We start from the raw sequence: 23901 nt of genomic DNA, 5'->3' as shown, positions 1-23901 counted from the left end.
AATCAAACTTCATACACTTTGACAAATAACCATGTTCAGAAGTAACACACTGTTTGCAGCACAAAGTTTAGGGATGAATTTCCCTGCTACATTTTCTTCTATCTCTAACTTTAGACCATGTATGCCAACAGTGACCAAGAGCTACCCTGTGCCAAAGGGGATTTTCAAACACCATCTGTCATCCTCCTCTGCCCTTTACCTTTGTTCATAGGCATGAGTATTGTCTGAACACCTCCAGAAGCTGTGTTTACACCGAGCTGTTTAAGCTGGCTGGGAACTGTCAGAACAGCCTGCTGTGGACTAGACTGATTTGAGTGGATTTTTAGCAACCCTGCAAGAAGAACGGAAGACAAAATGTTAAATAAAACACACCATTTTGTTTATCTCCAGCTACTTCTCTCCCTTTCTGCCTGAGCCAGGATGGCATGTAAGCTAGCACTGCCACCCTCTTAACAAGCCACAGTTCAGTGAACTGCCAGACAAGTTTTTACTGACACAAATGATTGCTGAAATACTGGGGTGCTGCACCGGTGCGCACAGTATTACACACGCCACAGCGCTCCGATATTCGTGAGGCAGGTTTCCTAATTACGTTAAGTAACCTTAAGCAGAAGTTGATATAACACAAACCTTTCATCTGAAGCAGGCTCAGCACAGAGCAAAACACCCTTGTCAGATCAAGACCTTGCGCTCAAGGGTCTGGCAAGCCAGCGACCAGCAGCTCTGCCCTACTCACTGAGGTACCCAAGCACCACGCACACCTCTGCAACCCAGCGTAGCAGCACCCCCTGCATTCAGCAGAGCACAACCACACAACCAACCGTGTTTCAGCTAACTGACGAGCCCAAGGCTGCACAGCAAGTCTGATGAAGGACATACCCGACCCAAGTGTCCTGTCTTTCTGTAACATGCACTGAATACACCCATAAGGACGGCTAATCAAGCTAGGAAACATATCAAAGTGGGGACTGAATGGAATCACTGATTTTAGTCCAGGTTACACGAACAAGCAGGACATTCAGATATCCGTTCATTCAGATACCGTACCCTGGGCTGTATCCAGAGCAGTGTGGCCAGCAGGACAAGGGAGGTGATTCTGCCCCTCTACTCTGCTCTGGTGAGACCCCACCTGGAGTGCTGCGTCCAGCTGTGGAGCCCTCAATATCAGAAGGATATTGACCACTTGGAGCGAGTCCAGAGGAGGCCACGAAGATGATCAGAGGGCTGGAGCACCTCTGCTATGATGAAAGGCTGCGAGAACTGGGCTTGTTCAGCCTGGAGAAGAGGAGGCTCCGAGGAGACCTCATTGCAGCTTTCCAGTACCTGAAGGGGGCCTACAAGGGTGCTGGGAGAGGACTTTTTACAAGAGCCTGTAGTGACAGGACAAGGGGTAACAGGTACAAATTGAAAGCAGGGAGGTTTAGATTAGATATCAGGAAGAAACTCTTCCTGGAGAGGGTGGTGAGGCACTGGAACAGGTTGCCCAGAGAAGCTGTGGATGCCCCATCCCTGGAAGTGTTCAAGGCCAGGCTGGATGTGGCTTGGAGCAACCTGGTCTAGTGGAAGGTGTCCCTGCCCATGGCAGGGGGGTTGGAACTAGATGGTCTTTAAGGTCCCTTCCAATCCAAACCATTCTATGATTCTATTAACAGCGTTATCAATGGCAGCACCCAGTGACTTCAATGGGAACCAGCATGGCTCCAAGCCACACCACAGTGCCATGGGTGAGGAGCCCTCATCACCTGCCCACACCAGCTCTCTGCTCCACGGTGATGACACCGTAAACCACCACAGCCAGCACTCTAACATGATTTGGGCCCATATCCATCCTTTCTACCGCTAATCTGGCTACTTCCAGTATAACTGTATTCAATCTATAGCTAAGTTTTATTCAGACTGTGGAAATTTAATAGGCTTCTATTTTACAATGCTGCCAACAGTACATTTCTTAGTTTCACAACAGTAATTTTATACTCACGATTTGCTTCAAGACAAAGTTTCCATCCCCCTCGTAAGTTATTCTTGTGTAAAAAACCATAACTGCCTTGCAAGTGCTAGACATGTACGGTCTGGTGCAGATGTGTCTTGGTTTGGAAGATGCATAGCACCGGTCAGTTAGGCTTTCACCATCAGGCAAGGTGGCTAACCTAGTATTATCAATTTATTTTTTAAACATTTTAGTCTGTTTAAGACTAATTTAAATAAAAGCCCATGTTCTTAGAATTAAAAATCTGACTGCTACACATCTTGGCAGAACCTTTTCTTCCACCTCCACCCTTCTCAAACACACAGCCCCAGGATGGCCAAGCCCTACAGCGGTGGCTGGCTCGCTCTGACGCAGACCCCCAGCAGTATTCCTGAGGATGTTAAATGGTGAACAAAAGGTCTCTTTTGGCACAGAGCCAGCCTCCAGCAAGCAATTAAATGCTCATGGCTTTGCGAGTCTCTTCCCAGAGGATTTACCACACTTTCTCAAGGTGCATCACTTAGAGTGTGCCTTGGGGGATGTCTCAAGTCTGTGATGCACCGATGTTTCAGGATAGCACACCAAGGGACTCAAACAGGAAGGCAAGTGAGAAAGCACATTTTCACTCTATTAAGCCTGATGGGTGGGAGACACTGTTCATTGTGAAACAATGCAAAATTTTGAGTCTTTTTAACAGTTGCCTTTAAAAATATGCATCTCCAGAATTTTAACAGGGTGGGGCAATTTGTTTGTTTGTTTTGTGGTGTTTTTTTAAACACCAAAATACCTGCTTCTTTTGGGATTCATGATGAAGTTAGACTCAGGTTACAAACAAAACCCCAAGCAAACTAGATGACACTCTCATTCCTAAACGGCAGTCTTAATCTGAAAGTTATTTAGAATGGTGCATTTCCTACAAAAGAAAATTCAACCCAAACCTTGCTGCTTTGTTTGCAAAGAGGAAAATACTCAACTGCTTATTGCAGAATTGTGGCAGTCTTAACAGACTGTTACTTACTTTCAAGCTCTGTGAAAGAGTGATGAAAAAAGGAGTTTGGAAGACCGTATGTAGGAAACAAGAAGAGCTGCTTAAAAAAGACACTGTCAGATGGGCTCAGTGTCACATACTCTTTTCTGTATTTGTACTCTGTTTCCACCTAGTAAGAAGTCACTTCAAATGAACAGAACCTGCCAGCAGGTAAATCAGGAGTCAAAATGAAAATTTCTAACTTTAACTCATAATACACAAATTAAACCTGCTATATTTGCTTTCCATGATGTAAAAGGTACTGGAGAACAATGAAACTAAATAAGGAAAACTCCCCTCTACATAAAGGCAGTCCATCTATATTACCCCTTTTTTTATTAACTTGAAACATCCCAGATCCAGTCTACCTCACTGTACTTAATGGATTTTGACTGCAAAGCCTTCAGTTCCCCCTAATTAACATGTCTCTCCTTTTCAAGCCAAGCAGAGCAGATGCAAAGCCTCAACGCCAAATTCTGCTCATGCAGCTTCTCCAAGTTCAGTGGAGTTTCACTTTCACAAACCAAACCAGTCTGTAGTCTTCGCTGGAACCTCAACAGTTTCAGCTTTCAGTGATGCACTGTGGTCCTGAACAGGCAGAATGCAGCTTCAATGAGAACCTGCCATGAAAACTGAAATCCCTCACCAACACCAGTGGGCAACTCGCACTGTTATTTGTAACAGATACAGTCAATTCACTGATGTGTAGGATGCCAAATTATTTACACATCTCTCTGGCTAAGCCAAAATTTATGCTCACAAGGTATGCTTTGGAAAGCATAACTTCACCTTTACACATTCACAAATGCAGGTGACTCTACATTCTTCCATCTACAGTGAAGACATCTAAAGAGCTCACACCTGATTTCAAACTTTCTATAGGAAAGGCATGAAGGGAGCTTAATACCTGATACTGCAGCTTTTCCAGTCACAGGCGTTGGTGTAGTCATCAGAGAAGCAACACTTACAACAGTAGAAGTAGCAGTCTTATTCACTACTGACGAAGTCGACTGGCTCTGGCTTATACAGATTTGGTGTTGTTGTCCAGCTGTCTTTGCTGCAGGAGCACCAGAAGATGATGAACTGGAACCTGCATTATCTACTTGCTGCATAAAAGAGTCAGAGAGGGATAACAAATTCCTTTTCATGTCATAGATGACTCAACAATAAGCACAATGAGGGAGTATCTAGAAGTAATAAGACCAAATGTCTATTTATCTATCATTAAGAAGCAAGGAGGTCTCAAGCACATAGCCAAAACCCCACACACAGTGATGGTACACACAGAATGGAAGCTCTTGCAAGCAGACAAATTGAAACTGTGCACACAGGAACTGCTACCACAACCATTTTGATAGTATCTGGAGCCAGGTCCCTTCACTTCTGCAAGTATTTAGGCCTCCAGATGAGAAATTTGACCCAGAAATGTTTCATGTTTCCCTGCTGCTCACAGGTCCAGAGGTATCAGCAGAGAAATGGGAAGCAAGTTTGGGATAAAGAGGCTGGACAGAAAATTTCTATCCCTGCAGCTTCACCAAGAGCTGTGAAAACAGCGAGTAGCATTTAACACAAATTTTAGCATCTTCACCTATATATGCTGTGTACACCAATGTTCGGCCCTCTGAGGGCAGCATGCGCCAACCCTCCACTTGTTTAATCTTTGCCTCTCCACAGGCAAAAGCAGCAAGGCTGGGGGAACCCTCCCAGTAAACTATACACTGTTCTTTTTGCTGTCTCTTCCCCGTCCCATGGACTCCCAATCCACTCCAGGTGGAAAGCCTGCCTCAGTAGGATACATGGCTGCATCCACAACCAACAGCGTTGACTCTAGCGACGCAAATGTTTCACTTCCAACCTCACACTATGCTGAAGCACCTCGTTCCAAGGCTGCGCTGTTACGACTTCCCCAGCGTGGAGAGAAGTGACATCCTTAGAACACAATCAGGACCAAAGGACCACGAACCCTGGCCACTGCCAGCCTCTGAAATCTGGTGATGGCACCATGATCTCAGAGGAGTGACCTACAGGACAGTTACTGCTGGCTTTCACTGGCCTGCTGGATACAGAGCTTCAGGGATTTCATATTCTTCCACAAATTTCTGCGCTGGGAACAGATTTGGTGCTTAAAGGCTGTGTAGCCCAAATATCTGCTCTGTATGATTGCAGAAGCTATTTCAGATAAAGCCTTTCCTGCCTAATTGAATTTTAATGACACTGAGAGCAAGAAAGTGCAAGTTTTAGCTTCTCCCCTGTTTCTTGACAGATACTGCTTTGTGCCAAACAGCAAGCAAACCAACGGAGAGAGGTGTGTGCACTGCGCTGGCACACAAATAAGAACAGACCCACCAGCAAAGCTGGCTGAAAAGAATACCAATAGCAGTAGGAGTCCTTTCCTGGGGATTATAGAGGCCAGAGTGCAAAAGTTACAATACAGAATAATGGCAAAGTTGTTTCTCACCTGGGCCACCCCGTTTGTAGGAAGGGCCACGGCAGGAGCAGCAGCTGTGGTGATAACACCTCCTGATACCCTCAGCACAGTGGTGCCAGGTTTGGAGAGCTGGGATGAGGCAGGCACGGATTTGATGGACCCGTCTGATATTTTCACCAGCGACGTCTGTCCACTGGGTGCAGCCTTTGGAGAAAGAAAAAAAAGAGTTCAGCAAAAGGAAAAAGGTGTGTTTGTTTGGATTTTTTTTTTAAGTGGCTTAAAAAACCCACAACACAACAACAAGGAAACAAACATGACAAATGCTTTTTATATTACTGAAAAACATTTTCAAAAGACTTCTGAAAAAGGCAAATTGTGGCAATAATAGCTACAACAAAGTTACCACCTCATACATCAACTTTATCAAACTGTTGATGTTGCAAAAATATGCCTATCAATCTTGAATTCTGGGTGATCAATTAATTACAAGTACTCTCGGGGGAGTCTGAATTTCATAGGGACCACTTGGTAGTTTTAAAAGGACCTCTGAGGGATACCAAACCCAAAAATTTTTAAGAGCTTTAGCAGGTGACCCATTTCTAAGGTTCAAACATTTAAGCACATTTTTGCACCTGACTGTATTCACTTCTCCAATTCCATTTCACTAAGAAATCCCAGAGCACATTTACAAACGAGCAACCCAAGTTACACATGACCCACTCTGAGAACAGAAATAAAGCTGGAAAACTGTGGTCCAATACCTGCATACAAAAGTAGGCCTTCATGAGCTTTCCTTAGCACAGCTACCATCGAGTTGTACAAAACCCAAACCAACCAGCTACAAAAGGAAAAACTTTCAGAATGTGTGGCTGTATCTGACAAAATGCTGACTGGTAAGAGAGAAACACATCATTTGCTCATTACCTGTGTAAACAGAGCTGTTTTCTGTCCAGTTATCACTTTTAGTGCTTGTCCTTGTGTGGAAGATGCTCCGACTCCTACACTGCCCTGAACAACTGAAGCTGGAGTCAGCTGCTTCCCAGAACTCTGAGGAGAAGGCTGGCCGACCAGAAAGGTGCCCTGATCCAGAAGTAAATTAGGGAGGTTAGCACATTCAAACAGGTTTTTCTTACTCCATTCTTCCTTTATTCTCCTATATGTACTTCTTTCCTCCAACTCTTAAGCATCCGACTGTGTAAGATAACTCTTCATCTCTATCACAACACCTCTCCTTCTGGAGACCCTTGGAGAGTGTGCCTCTCCTCCCCACTGCTTAGCCCTGCTTTCTCAGCCCACAAGGAGCCAGGAGGGTGCCACCCTGCAAGGGGAGGTAAGGAGCAGAGATGTGCCTACAGCAACAGCAAGTTGTTAAGCAGGTGCCTGGCAGAGGGCAGTGAGGCAGAGGTTGTAGGAAAGGATCTAGATCCCATGGTCCACGAATGTTTCATGTACTACAGAACCACAGGATATCCACATATTGCCACTGCAGCCTGAAATGTCAATCTGCTTCCATGAAGACGCTTACACCACTGACCTGGGGTGTCTGCTTCAGGATGTAGGATGTATAGGTGAGGTGCTGTGACAAATTACTGCTTGTGCTTTGGGTTGTTGTTCCTCCTCCACTACTCGTAGAAGAACCAGATTGGAGACCTGAAACCAGGAGGAAAGGCTTGACCCTTTGGTAACCAGACACTGTCAGCTGATAAAGCATCCCCGTATACACAAGTAACTGAAAGCACTTTACAAGATGCTTGCTGCCATGTTTTGCAGCTGAGTAATATTATTACCCAGTACAGCACTGTTCAGATGTGCTGCTGTGCTCTCTTACAGCTCAGCAAACGTCACGAATGAAAGGGGCTATGGGAGAAATAAGAAGGACTGGTGAGCAAGCAAAGCTCATTTCAGGCTGTTCTGATTTTTCTATCAAAAGAAGATGCTGTCAAAAGATGTAGTGTTTTTATCAGTCTTTTACAAGTTATGAATCTGCAGCAAAAGCCCTAAAAACACTCTGAATCCCACTGGCTTCTTAATTTTACTTTCATTGGCAGTTCCAATTCAATTTTGTTAACGAAGTATTAGATCATGGATACCAAGCAGTGGTAATTTGCAGCGACACTCTGATACTGCTCTGCCTACAGAAAGAACAGCCTAGACACGGGCTTTTTTGCAGCCTCCCATTAAGAAACAAGGGTAAAACCAATACTTATGGATCTGTCATAAAAATCACAAGTATTTGGTCTTCCTTGAACCCTGTGAGATTATTTCCTTGTCAAGGCTGGACTGCCCCAGCTCCCTCTCTAAATCTCAAGCAATGAGGCTCCTATCACAAGTTCTACAGCCCAAAAATACCTTCACAAAGAGTATCTACTTTTTCAGTGACAGGTACTCTATTGCCATGTTTCTGGTATTTACAGCTTTATATATTAAACTGAATAATACCTCTTTCTCCCTGCCAGTATCAGAACTGGGAGCAAAAAGTTTATACCCAATCCACCTCCCATCCCAATCCCCAGCTTCAAAGGCAGCATCCTGGAGAAGGCTTACAACAAAACTCTTCATCTATACAGTCCAAATCCTGGTTTTTCCCTACTGCAACAGTGCACTACAAACATGTACCGTCCATCAGAACTATTCTAGCAATGTTATTCTCCATGTATTTCACAGCAACTTTGATTCACGAGCCCATTAACAACAAAGTATATCTACTGGTCTCAACAGCCTGGGGCCAAATCTTGTATCAATATTCTAAATTGTTTCTTTCCTCGTTCCAGTTACAGTATCTTGCCCTTTTCAAAGTTAGTTTCTTATGCTTCTAGTTTCTCCAGGGTGCCATTCCAATACTCATTAAGAGCTTTCACAGCTGCATTCAAATCCACCTCAGTTCTACATCACGAAAATGCAGTTGTCTCTTCCTACAGATCACAACGAAGAGTTAAAGAATTCGCTGAATTTTGAGGAAAATTACACTGTCTGCTTTCAGCACAGGGCGAAAGACATGGAAAGCACTGCATGAAAAGCAGTTTCATCTATAACAGAAGACATTTGTGAGATCTCAGTCTGAAGCACCACACACTGTGTTGCTGTGAACAAAGAAACCCCATCCCATTCCTGACTTCCACGGTACCAGGATGCTTTATAGCAAAAACACCGAACGTATTAATTATGCAGTGATTACATTATTTAACTCATTAGATTTCCCTGCAAGACTAACTAGCATTATTTGTGGCTCGCAGTATGGCTCCTTGGGGTATCAGAAGCAGTTTTCCTTTCCCAGAAGGATTCTTGCTGTTGGTGGTGAGGTACAGTTTGGTGCCTGGTGGCAAGTTTGCCAGGTTTGCCAGGTTGGTGGCTGGTAACTGCAGTGTGGCCATCACTAGAAAGGAAGAATAACAACAAATAAAACCACTGCTTGCAGGTGGTGGTATGCATTGAAATCTGCACAGGATGAACGTACTAGGAGTGACATGCAGGTAGCCTCTGATAATCCACACTCAGCTGGCCTAACCGCAGACTAACCACCAGTGATGCACAGACACCTTTTCGAACAGGTCTGACAAAAACCGTCCCTCTGCACACAGCACCACTTCCAGCTGCAGGCCACACCAGCTCAGCCATGGGGTGTATGGGCTTACTCCAGTCCAGAGAACACACAACACCCTTCCACAGCAGTCCAGAGCCCTAGCTAACACGCTCAGCTTGTACGGGTGCTTCTGCCCACACTCCCATAACCGTAAGCACTGTAGAAAATGTGAAGATGCAATAGGCAACAGTTTGTCTCCTGTTGGTAGGATTTACATGGAGCCCTTCTACCACCTAAGAAGCATGATGCTGGGCAAAAATGTGAGGCTCCATGCACTACCAGGTCTCTAGCACATTCCCCAGCATATCTGCCTGATGCCCACTCACAGAAGACTGCATGTTTTAAAGTACTTGTGCTCCCTCTTTCCCCTTACAGATGAGTTAACATTTGCTTCATTATTAATATCAGTCAGCCTGAACTTCTCTACTGACCTCTCCACTCTTTTTGAAGTTTTTCAATCACACTTAGTTATTCTGCAGTTGAAGAAATCATTACAGAGGAGTCTACCCATCAAACAAGGTGTAAAGTTACTCTACCTGAGCCTTGAGAGGTACTCTTCTGGGCACCCGTGGAAGAAACTTGCGCCTTCGTTATAGTCTGCACGGGCTGAGCAACAATTGTCCCTCCACCTCCACTCACGATGGCTTTGGCTACACCTTGAGTCACAACCTGCTTCGACCCAACAGCCTTTGCTACTGAAGAGCTAGATTTTGCCACGAGTATCTGGCCACCACTGATAGCCACCGCTTGTTTGACTGTCGACTGTAAAGCAGAACCGACTGGAATGCCAACAACCTGCAACAAACAAATATTGCTCTTGCCAGCAGCACATCATCCAGTCACGTGAACGCTAGCTGGTACGCTTCCTCCATCTCTAGGCATTTCAGGGCACTTCATACATGTCCAGTCACGTATAAAAGCTATTCATTTGGAAACAAAATTAAATTGGCAAGAGGCCAGTCCCAAGTAAAACGATAAACTGTTAAACACAACTGGGATTTCAGAGCACCCACAAAAGGTTAAGTATATTCAAATTACAGGGCACTTCCATTTTTTCTAATATACAAGCAATGGCTTATCTCCAGATGAAGATAAAGCTTGCCTTGGCAAAGCACAGAGATCCAGAAGTTTACTTTCAACACATCCATGGGAACAGACTCCCTGGAAAACTACGGCCTCAAAGCAGAATCCACGAAGTGCTTCGATTTTATGTGTTGACAGTAGCTGCAGGCAAACATGAGTTTGTATACCTGCTCAAACAGGCAAATAAGGCAGTAAAAAGGACAACGAGCTGTTGCAAATGGAAATATATATTTACTTATGCAAAAGCAAAAGCTCTCTTATGTAATCTCTCGTGCTTGGCACATGCTTTGACTCTATCCACAGTGGAAACGGGCGAGAATGGAGGCAATTTCTGAGACATCTGTCATCTCGTCACTGCACAGTTACCGTGCCTTCTCAGAGGCTGCGTCACTGCCGTCACAGCAGCACTGTACTGGCACAGACTCCTACAATAAAACACTTGAGTTGCCACTCAAGTAGGACTGCTTCCACCTCATGCTAGTTCTGGCTCAGCCTCCACCCCACTCCCTACCTGTCCCATTCTTTTTTGTTGCAGGCCTGCCATCCAAGGAAAGAATTTGCCTCCTCTTACAGAAAGACTCGGATGAGTGAGCAACAGCTGATGATGGCAGCCAACTTTCTGGGTTGTCAGGCTCCAGATCAAAACCACTCCCACCCCGCTGTTGCAATGGGCGAGACAGAAGTGGGAGACGTTCCCTGCACGGAACAAAATGCAGCAGCTCCTGCTCACCCTGCTCCCTTCTCAGGGACTACAGGTAAGCATGGTACGACGCACTCCGTGCACAGGGGGAAACTAGCTACCCACGGTGCTGCTGCCTCTGACTGAGACAGAAGCAACCCTACACCCTTCGGAGAAGCATGAGGTGTTGCACTGAAACCACAGACAAGCCAGCTTACACCACACCAAAGGTGACCAAGTGTCTCATACCTTAGACTGCACCGTCCCCTCGCCTGTGCTCACGACCGGCTTCTGCGGTGACAAAGCTAACATGTGGCTCCCTTTTACAGTGACATACTGCTGCACAGAGGTCTGCGTGGTCGTCCCTGTCGCTGGTAGTTGGGGTTGCTGGGGCAGCTCTCCCGGCTCCTGCTTTATTATCACCTTTTAAATAGGAAGAAATAATAAATAATGAAGAAAAGCAAACACTTTCAATCACTGGGGATCATTTCTGGAACAACCTGTCTGCAAGGAAGGTCAGGCAGCAGTGAACTCAGATGTGGTTCTTACACACCATCAGATGGATTCTAACGCAGGTCCAAGATGAGGGCTACTCCCCATGCACAAGTGTGAGAGGGGTGTGCCTGTCTTTACAGAGCATTCCAGATTTGAGAGGAACTCATAGAAATCACAGAAACCACTAGTAATATTACCACTACTAGTCATACTAACAATGGACCTGGCCAGACCCAACTTCCTCAGGCCCTGCATCTCAGAAAGGAGCCAGAACACTAAGTTTTCAAATTTCTAAGCACCTTCCCGCTCAGAACACATTCTAAACTTAATATTTTTTTCCTATCCTGAAAAAGTACAACCAATAATGTAGCTATAGATACTGTAAATTGCTATAGCTGACTTTATTCTTTTGTCTATATGCTTTATGTTTCCCTGCAACAGGCCCTAAATCTAATCTCTAAGATCAGCAACTCAAGAAAGGCTAGGTTTCCCAGCATTAGAATTCTGTAGGTACTGTAACTGGTAGCAGGCATTCTTCCACCTTTTACTTGGATCACCTAATGTTGCCAGAAACAACTTTAAATTCTGGATGGTAACATTTAATGAAATGCACTCTCAAGTGGCAACACCTGACATTCAGAAATCACTATAGCATTTCTGAAGAAGCTCCTGATAAATGTACTGCAGTTTACTTTTACTGTACCCCACTAAAAAACAGCTTTAAAGAGATCAGCCCCAATACGACAGTGATTCACAGAAAAACAAGGATGAGAGAGGAGATAAAAAGAAATATTGCAGGAACAGGAAAACCACAGGACAAGAAAAGAAAACAAGATATGTTTTTCAAGAGGTGATAGACAGCCCTTGGCAGCAAGACGTCCTGGTTCCAGCAACAGTTTTCCACGTGCTGGGAGTTACACACTTCGCAGCACAAGTCAGCATGGAATGGCATTACTGGGCTCCTTATCCCAGCACAAAAGCCAAGAGGAATACCTTTGTAAAAGCTCCAAGTCCTCCAGTGACTGATTTGGGGCTTTGTACCTTGGAATGACTCCCGATGGGACAAAGGGGTGGCATGGTGGCAAACAGAGAATCCTCCTGCTGCAAACAGAGAGACATGGCACAAAAAAGGAAAAAAAAAAGTCAGTGAAACGTCCAATACAAGAAACAAAACAAGTGACTGCTAATGAAGGGTAGTGTGGACCACCTGGGCAGTCCCAAATCACCTGGACAAATCAGCCATTTCCAAAATCAGTCAACATTTAAGTAAAAGGAGTGTAACTTACTTAATACAACCTACCAAGTAGGATGTATTTGGAAAATTACATCTTCAACAACAGTAATGGTTTCTTACCATATCATACATGGGTGAAAGAAATAGACTCATGTTCCCTCCCCCAAACCTTTTTATACAAAGCATTTCAGAGCTGCAAAATTCAAGTAGGCTGAGTGTGGATTTTATCAATGTGTATGAATACCTGATGGGAAGGTGTAAAGATCAAGCCAGACAACATTCAGTAGTATCCAATGAAAGGACAAGAATCAACAGGCACAAATTGAAACACAGCAAATTCTGTTTAACTAAGTTTGGTTTGTTTTTTGTTGTTGGTTTGTTTTGTTTTTTTTTTTTTAATTTAATGGTGACCAAACACTGGAACAGGTTGCCCAGAGAGGTTGTGGATTCTCCAGCACCGGAGAGGCTCAAAATCTGACCAGACAGAGCAACCTACTCTAGTTCACCCCACTCTGAGCACGTGAGTTGGACTGGATGATCTCCAGAGATCCCTGCCAAGCTCCACCTTTCTGTGATCCTATACCCAATCTCAGAAAGAGAAGACAGTCTAAGAAGAAACAAGTTATGGAGGGGAAAAAATGTTCCGTTTAAGTCTGCAAGCAAGATTCGCTCAGATGACTTTTTGCTCTCCTGTAACTAGAAAGACCTGAATGCACACAGCCTTTCCAGGCAGAACTCACCATCATGCCCCTGGAATTTCTGGATCTGAAGCTGTAAAGAAGCCAAGTGCATCTGAGGAAGTTCTTATGGTTCCAGTTTAAGTAAAAGAACTGTACTCTGTTACAATCAATGTGAACTCTAAAGCCACGGTTTCACAATCACCTGGCCCATCCTTGCGTTGGATCATGACGATGAAGGCAAGCCCTCAGACTCTAACCTAATACTCCCGCTGTCTTCCTGGTACCAACCAACACATATGGCTGAAAACAGACTAGTTTTCAACCAGACTGGTTGTCTGCTCTGGGTCACCACATCACTGCACAACTAGTAACAAACAGGGGGTTGTGAAGACAAGGCTAGAGGCATAATCGTTCTCTCAACAGCAGCCTGCATATCCATCGTTTTGAAGTGGCTGAAGAAACACAGCCTTAAGTTATTAAAAAAGCCCCAGAGAAAACTAGCACACAGTGAAGAGATAAAAGGTGGTGAGTTAAGCACAATCTGTAACATCATACTGAACTATCAGACAACCTTCCTCTTTAAAGAAACCATAAAATTACGGCTTTTCCACCAACCAGAAGACATAAATGAAAATATGTTTCTGATTACAAAGCTATGATTTTTATATGTATTTTAAAAATATCTTTGTTTCTAACTTCTCCCTGGAAATAAAGAATTCAACGGTTTCTAATGACATGTGCCTACTCTGACTCACTGAAAACCCTTCAGAAAGAACTGTCTCAACTCAGTGAAAAATAAAGACTAATGAATGGTTTTCAACACAGTTAAGTGAAATCCATCTGAGCAGACAGGCTCTTAAAAGCTGAACAGCTAGCTGCACACCTGACATTAAAATGATAACGCCAAATGAATTGCTTCATCTTCAACACTTTTTCCCCTAACAGGCACAGGAAGCCTTTCCATTCCGAATGTGCAGTGATTTGCTCCCTGCAGGCTGGCTGGCAAACCTCCCCCCGACACCATATCCAGAAGGAATATCCTTGTGACTTGGAGACAGGGAAACACTCCTGTTTTCAGCAGCACACCCACCAGCTGCTTTCAGAAAGAGCCTCATTGACACCACTTGCCTGCCAGAAATATCCTTCCCTAGCACATGACGTGGGAGAGATTTTATGCGAGACAGTTCAGCTCCTACCTTCTGGGCTCTGCAGATCAGAAGCATGAACCCTATTTATCACTGTTTGTTTATACATTTGGTTACTCCACTGTTTACACAAACACTTTGCTAAATGCAGGCAGTTGTAAAACCACTAGATGATCTATTTTCAGGCTGCTAGGAGCAGCTGCTGTACAAAAATGATGAACAGAGCGAAGGTTTTGAGGTAGGCACCTCTGGTTTAATCACACACTGTCACTAACAAAGTGAAGAAGATCAAAGGCAGCTACAGAGGAGCTTTTTTGAAAGACAAGACACTTTGAGAGCTGTACCCACCGCGGATCTCCTTGTAGGAAAGCGAGAGAGCAGTGCCTTTAACAGAGGTGTAGGCAAGTCTAATTAGAGCTGCACAGAGCGACGCTATCATCTTGTACAGCCAACACGTTCTCATATGGCTCCATCTGTTAGACACCGTAAACCTTCATATGAAATGACAACCCAAAGGACTTGCCCAAAATGCAGAATTTATAAGACTAAAAAGCTCTGTTTAATAGGAAGCTGGATTTTAAATGGAAAGTACACACCTACGGAGAACATTACCTTGACAACTGAGGTGACAAAACTGCTCCCATGGGTCTTCGACACCGGAGATCCAGTTCTGTGAGAGGCCTGACAACCACTGCTCAGTTTGCTGGTCGGGCTCCCTGCGCATCAGGAAACAACGCAGATGTCAGGCGAGGGACGGCGAGCGGTGCCGCTGAACACACGAAACCTCTTCTAACAAGAAACACGGCATTTCGTTTCGACTCTGTGTTCTCCATGTGGGAGTTGGCATGGGCACAGAACAAATCCTCTACTAAATTTCCACCTGCAGATTCCACGCCCCAGAGAATGTACCCTCCACTGGAAGCTCTGTCTGCTCCAAGCAAATGGGCAGGCACCTGCCTGGGACACTGAGGATAGCAGCTACAGCTGTGACTGTGTGAAATTAGAGCATAAATGAGCTGCCAGTCAGAACTCGCTGCTGCAGATGTAACATCCTGCCCTGCCCCAAAGCCCCCTGAACCTATGCTGGCCTCGGACACTGGCATGGGGCAAGGCTGGAGGAGGCTGGAGTGGGAGGGGAAAGGAAGGCTAGAAAAGGAGAGAGTCGAAGTAACAAGAGAAGGGACAGAGTGAGGTAGGGAAAAGGAAGAAACAGGGGATGAAGACATAGGCTCCTCTGCCTGAAGGCTGCTCTTGCAAAATCATCACAGGGAGACGAGTGTCACAGCACTCTGCTAACCCCCGAGATGGATGGGGGTTCAGTGGTAGGCTTACCCTGCGTTGTCAGGGCACATAAACACCACTCACTCAGCAGCAGTTTTGTTACTGCTGTTTGTTTGGTTTAAGACATGCCAAATCCATGGATTACACACACGAAACACAATTAGTCTCTCATATTGTTCTACCACAATCTGCACTTAAATTTAAAAGTATATGAGCAGCCATTTCTCGCAGTAGTGGGGTTTGGAAAGGCTGGTTTTCAGGGAGCATGAAGTTTCAGACCTCACCCCTCTTTTTAAATATGATGTGACTCTGTCTGTAATATCACACTGCACTCAATCCAATTTTGGCTGCCGTTGCCAAAAGGCCAGTTCCACGTTCTCTCTTGCTCCCTCATACAGGGCGGTCTGGCGATGAGACTATCTGCCAAAATTCAATCTGGGGAGAGGATGGCATCAGTCTTCTGCTCCGCCACTGATCTGACCTGACTCGTGCAGGATACAGGGGAAGTGGCAGGTGTGCAGGGCAGGGAGAGGCAGCCGCAGTTTCTTCCAGGCCAGCCTGTACTTCCATCACACTACTGTGATGGGAAACGGCACCTTTAGTGGCATTAAGATTTCTGTGTCCAAACCATCTGGTGCATCTACAGATCCTATCCTCCATGTCCAAACCTCTACTGGGAGAACACGGAAGTTACCCAAACTACGATAAACCACACATGCAGAGTAGACCATCAGGCTGGAGGTAAAGAAGAAACAGGAAAGAAAAAAGGCAGAAAACCCCCAACCAACCACAAAAATCCTTACTGGTGAAACAGCTTCAGTGTTACCAAGAAAGCCCCAAAACATACATAAAAATATTCAGCTATGACTATGCTCCCCCTATCAAGTGCCTCTGTGATGAAGTTAAAATGAACATGACAGCTGTGTTCCCTCAGATAAAAGGAGGAATGGTTATTAAGAGAAGGATTTTTGCACTTTCCAGCCATGCCCAGTGAATGGTTTGTGTGTTACATGGATGCTGCAGTTCACCACATGCCTCTAAGCATCCTTCTGAGATGCTGGCAAGCACACACAAGCAAGCATGTTTTTAAATAGACAGCAGTTCTTGGCCACAAGTCACAACAAATAAATGACTTGAGTGACCTCTCCTCCAGACCCAACACAAAGACTGACTCCCATACACATCACCCATCCTGCAGTTCAGTCCTCCCTCCTGACCCCAGGCTGATGTCACCACTGAAGCACTGAGGGAATCCAAACCAGCTGGAATCAGACCAGCCAGAAGTTGAGAGCAGCAACAGAAAGGAACACGGCTGTTATCCTGGTAACCCACGTCTACTCAACTACTTGAGCACATCTAGAGCACTGTACACTCAAACTTAAGACTGATCTGCAAGCTGTTGCAAGCTCTCCATGCTTTTTGCCCCCATCAGCAACACAGTCCTCACCCAGTCACTTGGGCAGTGTTTAAATCTCTGTGCACATTACTTTCTCCTCTTTCTGCCTGCAATAAACAGGCTTTCTTTGAAGAGGTATCTGTGAATTCAAACCAGCCTTGCGCAATGTGCCAGTGATTTATGTTAATGTCTGAGACCCCCTTAGCCATGTTACACCAGCCAGTTGTGCAAACACCTCCCTCTTTTTTTGCTGAGCACCTTTCCACCTTTGCAAGCTGAAATACTGTTATTATACTCATCATTTTATAGGGAGAATAAACTTGAATGGGTAAGACTAAGCCACTGCCTTCAGTGATCACACTACACACCTGTGCTTGTGGCTGCTGCTCCAACCATCTGTCCAGGCTTGTCCACAATAATATACGGATTATTAATGACTGAACTAGCAGAGCCTTGCTTCATGTGCACCGGAGTGGAGGTTGGGGTACGAGGTAGCGGAGATGGACTAGGGGTCGATATTGGAGAACCTTAAGAAAAAAAGTCCAATGCTTCTATCTTGTAAATGTTGTGAGAAAATAAAAATACAGCAATAGTTGTACTTCTTTAAATGGCTTAGAGAAGGAACATTTTTTGAGGATGCAATTCCCAGCCTGAGCAAGATCACAGGACTTGGAGAAGGAAAGGGGAGACAGAAGGAAAGGAAAAGGCACGTTAAGCACTGTGGCTCATACCTACCCTGGACATTCTCTGCCTATCAGGACAAGCAGGGTTCAAAGGGACCTTGAGAAGCCATCTGGACCATCCCTGAATCCTGAGGGATGTTCCTTAAATCATTCTCACTGCCAAGACCAGTCCACCCAAGCAGATGGAGAAAGAGAGCTGAGCTGCTTGACAGGCGCTCTCTGTCCCTTGCAGAGCCCACAGTATATGCATTCAGAGCCATGAACCCAGCAGTTCAGGTGAAAAAGCTGCACAGCAGCAGCCATCAGACAGGCATGGACGCCCTTGTCTCTTCACTGCTCTCACTACAGCAGAAGCTCTTGAAAGCAAACTCTAAAATGTGCAACTTCTGGGTAAGAGGACCAGGACAGAGCAAAACTGGAGAAGAAAAAAGCCACATGAGAGGGTAAACAAGAAATGCAGAGAAAAGGACAGGCAAGGAAGTGATCAGAGAGAAGAGGCGGCAGCAAGCACACTAAGCCTTGAATGCCTGTTAATCTGCTTTCTTGGCAGTGACTGACAATTAAAATGGAACACAAATGCTGATCAAATAAAATCGCCACGTCTTCTAAACTGCTTTTGAAATCTGAAAGGGGTGACACTTCTCAGCAGAACCTTGGAAAAATATTTAGCATGGAAACAATTAAACAGCAAAGATCAACAGAGAACAGTCCAAGGATTTTAAGAAAGATAGGATGGCCCCTGTAATTCTTATTTTCTGGGAAGCCTCGGGAAAAGAAGATCAAGAGAAGAGCTTATTAAGAAAGAAGAAAGCACTTGGCATAGGTTCAAATGTAAATCAGCCTGAACACAGTTTAAAGATGTCAAGGAAAAATACTGAAATTTAATTTAAAAAACCCCAACCAGACAAACTTGAGGAAAATTATCTGGGAGCAGATCATGAGAAATCACATGTACTGATAGCTGGTGATTCATCCTCCCTGCCCTGAACACCAGAAAACAAAGGAATTTAACAGGTCACCTTTCAGCTTCACAACATGCAACATGGTGAGCTGCACATTAAAGCTTTCTGATGGAAAACATCATCCAGCGGATGGCATCATGCCCAGGCAGGGAAGGGGCTGTAAGTGAAATGAGTAAACAGCACCCTGGCCACATTTGGTTCGGAAGCTATCAAAAGAGTATCTCATTGCTCCCTGCAGTCAGCTGACAATCTAATCCAGAGGATGGACTTTTGGAATAGGAAGACCAAAGCTGTTCCATCCGAGGAGATATTGCAAGTACAAGAGTGACCGTTTGGGTCTACAAGGTTGACCCTGATTATTCGCCCAATGTTCAGAAAAAAAGTTTTCATCTCAATCCATCCCAGCTGTCTGAAAGCGGGAGGGAGAAGAACGCCTTCTTCCCACAAACAAATATCCCCAAAGGATGATGTGTCCTTGCCTGGGTCTTTTGGTGGGTAGCAGTCCAGTTAAAGACTATCATTTTCATACTTAAAAGCATTCAAGAACAGGGAGAGAACAGCTCTCATCCTGCTTTTGATCTGAGGTGAAGTATTTCACACTTGTGGGGTTTTTTCCTTGAACTAAAGAAGTGTGTTTAGCTCCTTATTCTAAAGTTTCCTACTGCCAGATGCTCAAACACTGGCAGGAAATCAGGGGAAGAATGCAAAACAAGTCCAACTGGTTCACTCTCTTTAACATTCACCTGATACAATCTTGCAACTCATGGTGATAGGCTGGAAGGATTTTCCTGGCGACTCTGCAGGGCTTGGACTCTGACCTTGAGGCACTATTTTACAGCTAGCTGCAATGGGTTGAAAGGCTGAATTTCCATGAGAGCCAAAGGCAACTTTCTGTGTGGCTAACTTGGTGGGAGTCCGTTCTATCGAAGATGGCAGGGAATAAAACGTGGCATGTCTTTCGGTTTCAGCATTCCCAGGGAATCCTGATTAAAACAGGGAAAAGAAGAGAAATAGTTCTTAGGCTGAGACATCTAATTCCTTACTGTGCGTCTCTACACAAACAGAACTCGGGTATGACAAACACACTCTCGGAGGAAGGAAAAGCAACTGGTGGGCAGCACCAAATGAGGAGAAAGCGGGATAGGGAGTTCCTCCTGTGCAAGCCTGTTGGGTTTGTTTCTCAAAAGATTAAAATGCTGCCGGCACAGCCCCTCCAGCTGTGGCAGCTGATCGGCCACTTCTCTCACATTTCCTTGGAATGACCTTCCATTAACCAAAAGCTGCTGGTAGTTGAGTGTCCTTGGTTAGGGCTCCACGGGACCAAGTCTGGATCTCCTTCAGAGAATCTCGCAGTGCATGTTATGGAGTAAGAGCACAAGGAGACCACCTACTGCCTTTGACCTAGGTTAAGGAATCCACCTTATCTGATGTAGAAGGAGTTCAATTAACCTGGAGCTGAGGAGAGAAGCCACTGCCTGTCAGTGTAAGAAAGAGGCAGGTTTACTTTCTTCCTGCCGGTTGTAGCACTGCTCACCTAAAGGTGCTGCATATCTTCCTGTCTGAATAAAAGTCTGTGCATTTATAATTTGGTTGCGTTCCTCCTTTTCTGGCCACAAGAAAACGCTGCACTTGAGCAGCAGACCTTCTTATCGCTGAGCCAGGGCACTGCAGTGGCATTACAGCACCCACCAGAAAGCGCACCATGCGAGACACCAACATTACAGCTGTTCCTTGAACACAGGAGTGTCAGGGTAAATCAAGAAAGGCATCAAACCATGTTGCATGTGACTATTTTGACATATAAAGTTGCTGTTCCCAGCAAGTTTCTCACAGTAAAATGTGCAAACCATAAAAGACACCCTTGTTTCTCAGCCCAGTTAACCAAGGTTTGTCACGTAAGCCTTGACACTCTGAATTTCAGAAAACAAAGCTAAATACTAACAGAGGCACAGTTTTACCTACTTCACGCAAACTAAAAATCCTAACAGTGTGTCCAAGGGGCCAGCGCTGGCTTGTTTCAGACAATTCAAATGTTCCTAAGGCATCAACTGCTGGCCCATTGCAACAGGTTCTTCATTTCCTGATCTTGGAGGGGAACGTGAGAACGAGACCATGACGTGCACAGATACCAACCCTCAGACAAATGCACACTACATCTTTTTCGCCTTGTTTTCTACATCACAGTTATGTGGTCATTTTTCGTTCCTCCCACAGTCAGCTCGTGCTAGGCACCGACATATATAACTGAACATATGACTAGACCAACTCCTTAAATCTACACACAGGCCATTAAACATTCAGAAACCTAAAAACCCCTCTCAAAGCAGTCTGCCAGGACCATAGCTACAAGTGCTATTCAACAACCTTTTTTCCAACTACATCCGCTGCATAAAGATCCATATTCACCACATGCAGCAAAACAGAGCCCACTCAAAAACTCCAGATTAAAAAACCAAAACAAAACCACCATCAAAACCCCAACAAAACCAAATAAGCCACAACAACTTCTGAATTGCAGTACAGAGTACATTGAGGAAATAACCATCTGATGCGAGTAAGGAGCAGGTGGCACTGGCAACCTTTAAGCCAAAAGAGCAATTAAAAGGAGGTATCCGGAAGAGCTGAGCTTCCAAGAACTCAAATTTCACTGACACTCATTTGCTTTACCTTTCTCCACGGAAGCATCTGGGCTGGAGTCCCGCAACTGTTTAATTGGTGAGGAAGCTTTGACTGGTGCTGGGATACTCAACGGCAGTGGTAAAGACGTAGGAGCGTCAGAAAGGTCAGACTCCGAGGACTGGGAGAAGAGATACTCCTCGCCAAGGGAATGCCTATGCAGCTCCACATCCACTACCTTCCAGAAACAGGTGAAAGGATGACATTAGTATTTGGTAGCTAGGTAAAGATACAGAAAGTGGTGAAAACCACCACACCCTGTATTTTTATTTTAATGTCTGGAAACCTCTCCCTCTCCTCCTTCACCTCTGCATAAAACTCCCATTCATTTCAGGGAGATGTCCCAGAGGTCCAGCAGTACCTAAGCAAAGACAAAAATCTTGCAGTGTTTACCCACCATGGTAAAACACACATCTCTCAGTCCATGGGGAAATCCAAATAGTGAACACTGTAAGGAATACAGACCCCGGCTCCATACATCCCACTAAGGAAAGGTGTGCATACCCCCTCAGGGATAAGGCACAAAACTGCAGCTTGCCTTTTTTGATAAGGCCTTGAGAAACACACCACATTATTTACTCTTTAAAGGTGTTCTTTAATCACAGCAGACATCTCTCATCAATGTTTTCTCCACAGACTGAAAAGCTGAAATAATGTAACCACCATAAAAATTTCCATTCACTACAGTACAAGAGGAAAATAATGAAAAAAACCCTTTAGGGATATACCAAACTATGAGTTACTCATTTATTTTGTTAAGTTTAAGCATTCACTTTCCATGAAGATACTAAAACTTGACAGAGGCAGAAACTTAAAAGCACATAATATACTGTAAAATTTCAGACGCAGTTGGGTGATGCCTTTAACTGAAATTCTTTATGTATGAGACCTGCAGCACATCAGGATGCAAATCAGGACATTTGGTACCAGAAGATTCACAAGGAAATAAAAATTAAAACTGTAGTAGAAGTTAAGTTCTTTATGAAAGAAGAGCTGGGAACAGTCTCCCCTGAATTAGAAAGGGGGAAAAATGACTGCTGTCATGAAAAGTGACAAGGTGTCATAATCGTTCCATTTAACAAGAAAGCAAAATCTACATTCCAGAAATTGTGAAATCAAGTGGGTCTGACAGTGCTCAGTCCTCTGTATCTTTGTCTTTTTAAACATCCTTAAGGGATCCAAAGCACAACATTTACCCCGCAACCCGCTGACTCACCGTTTCTGCGCCAAGTGTCTGCAGGCCTGTGTAGGTCCTGTCCAACTGGGTAAAACAATACAATATATTTATATTAGCCAGAGCAAAGCCATATATTAAGCTAGAATTTACAATCCAATATGTTTGAAAGAGGTTGAAGGTACATTGTTAAGCAGCAGTGCATCAAGTATTTTGGGGCCATGGGGTCAGAAATCTGTGTGCTCTGTGTAGTACACTTCTCTTCTGCAAAAAACCCAACCCAAAGCCTACACTGAAGTAGAAATGAGCCAAACAGCTGAAGGAAATGAGATTGTTGGGGAGATAGAATCACCGGATGGTTTGGGTTGGAAGGCACCTTTTAAGGTCATCTAGTCCAACGCCCCTGCGATGAGCAGGGACACCTTCAACCAGATCAGGTTGCTCTGAAACGTGTCCAGCCTGGCCTTGAATGTTTCCAGGGACGGGGCAATTATTATTTCAGTCTAAGAGAAGCCTTCAGGGAGTGTCCTTTTTTATTCCTGATGTCAATATGAGGAAATAATAATGAGTGACAAAAACAACCCAGAGAGATTTAAACTAACCAGCTCGAAGACTCTATGTTTGCACTATAATTTTGATTAAATACCTGTTCACAGAATATCAGCTCATGAAGAAGCAGGAAATCCCAGAGGCATCTCTTTAAGACACCTACAGAGCAAAGCTGGGTTTGACAGGCTCACAGTGCCCAGAGCTCAGGGGCAGAGAGGTTACCAGCCATGGAGGAGAGCTCAGCTCACTCACATCACCTCACAGCAGCCACAGGCCCAGTACACGAAGAGCAATGACTTGCTGGTTTGAGTTCTTGCGTGCCATGGACCAGCTCAGTTTTATTCTGCAGGCTGGGGTCCCTTCGCTGCACAACGTCCACCACACTGCTACCTGTTTCTCCCCAAGTTCTACCTCTCCAAATGTATTTTACTCATCATCTGTATGAAATGTCTCTAAGTTCCAGGGGTTATTACATCTATATTTAGGGCTGCAAGAAATATCTACATTAGCAGGAAATTTGGTAATATAGGCAGAGTTTAAATAAAACTAATCACACTGCTCAAAGAAAAAGGAAACTAAACTAGCTCAGGACTTAATTCCACTAATGCTAGGGACTATTAATGAAAAGGAAAACAAGAGCAATGGCCTAATTTTCCAGGACTGCCACATACTATAAATCCTACTGAGTGTCACAGGTGGATGAGTTGAAAAAGGTATCTCTTTTCAACAGGAACAAGCGGGGAATCTCAGCCTGGCCCTGCCCACTCTACCCACAGAGATAAGGCTCAGACCATGTACAGTAATCTCTTCACCAACAGTCAAAGAGCCCTGCAGCACCCAGTTGAGTTAAAGCCAGCGAGAAC

The 23901-nt window shown here is 44.7% G+C and overlaps 1 protein-coding gene across 1 annotated transcript in view; it reads right to left on the bottom strand.

Annotated features, from left to right (window-relative positions):
• Positions 1-199: 199 nt before the first annotated feature.
• YEATS2 (YEATS domain containing 2) overlaps positions 200-23901 on the bottom strand; it is a gene marked incomplete at its 3' end in the record, with an annotated part of 34890 nt that continues 11188 nt past the window's right edge. The window contains exons 8-21 of the mRNA XM_010148268.1: positions 22532-22576; positions 21307-21493; positions 19383-19622; positions 17363-17521; positions 14930-15033; positions 12252-12359; positions 11013-11186; positions 9538-9796; positions 8633-8794; positions 6956-7071; positions 6346-6501; positions 5452-5625; positions 3901-4099; positions 200-331 (exon numbers count right to left, since the gene is read on the bottom strand). Of these exons, the coding sequence (XP_010146570.1) occupies positions 200-331; positions 3901-4099; positions 5452-5625; positions 6346-6501; positions 6956-7071; positions 8633-8794; positions 9538-9796; positions 11013-11186; positions 12252-12359; positions 14930-15033; positions 17363-17521; positions 19383-19622; positions 21307-21493; positions 22532-22576 (2215 nt within the window). The remainder of the gene's footprint in view (positions 332-3900; positions 4100-5451; positions 5626-6345; positions 6502-6955; positions 7072-8632; positions 8795-9537; positions 9797-11012; positions 11187-12251; positions 12360-14929; positions 15034-17362; positions 17522-19382; positions 19623-21306; positions 21494-22531; positions 22577-23901) is intronic.

Source organism: Eurypyga helias, unplaced genomic scaffold, assembly GCF_000690775.1.
Source record: "Eurypyga helias isolate BGI_N326 unplaced genomic scaffold, ASM69077v1 scaffold32723, whole genome shotgun sequence".
Taxonomy (NCBI): Eukaryota; Metazoa; Chordata; class Aves; order Eurypygiformes; family Eurypygidae; genus Eurypyga; species Eurypyga helias.
Note: the sequence above shows the minus strand (reverse complement) of the source record. Positions and strands in the feature narration are given on the sequence as shown.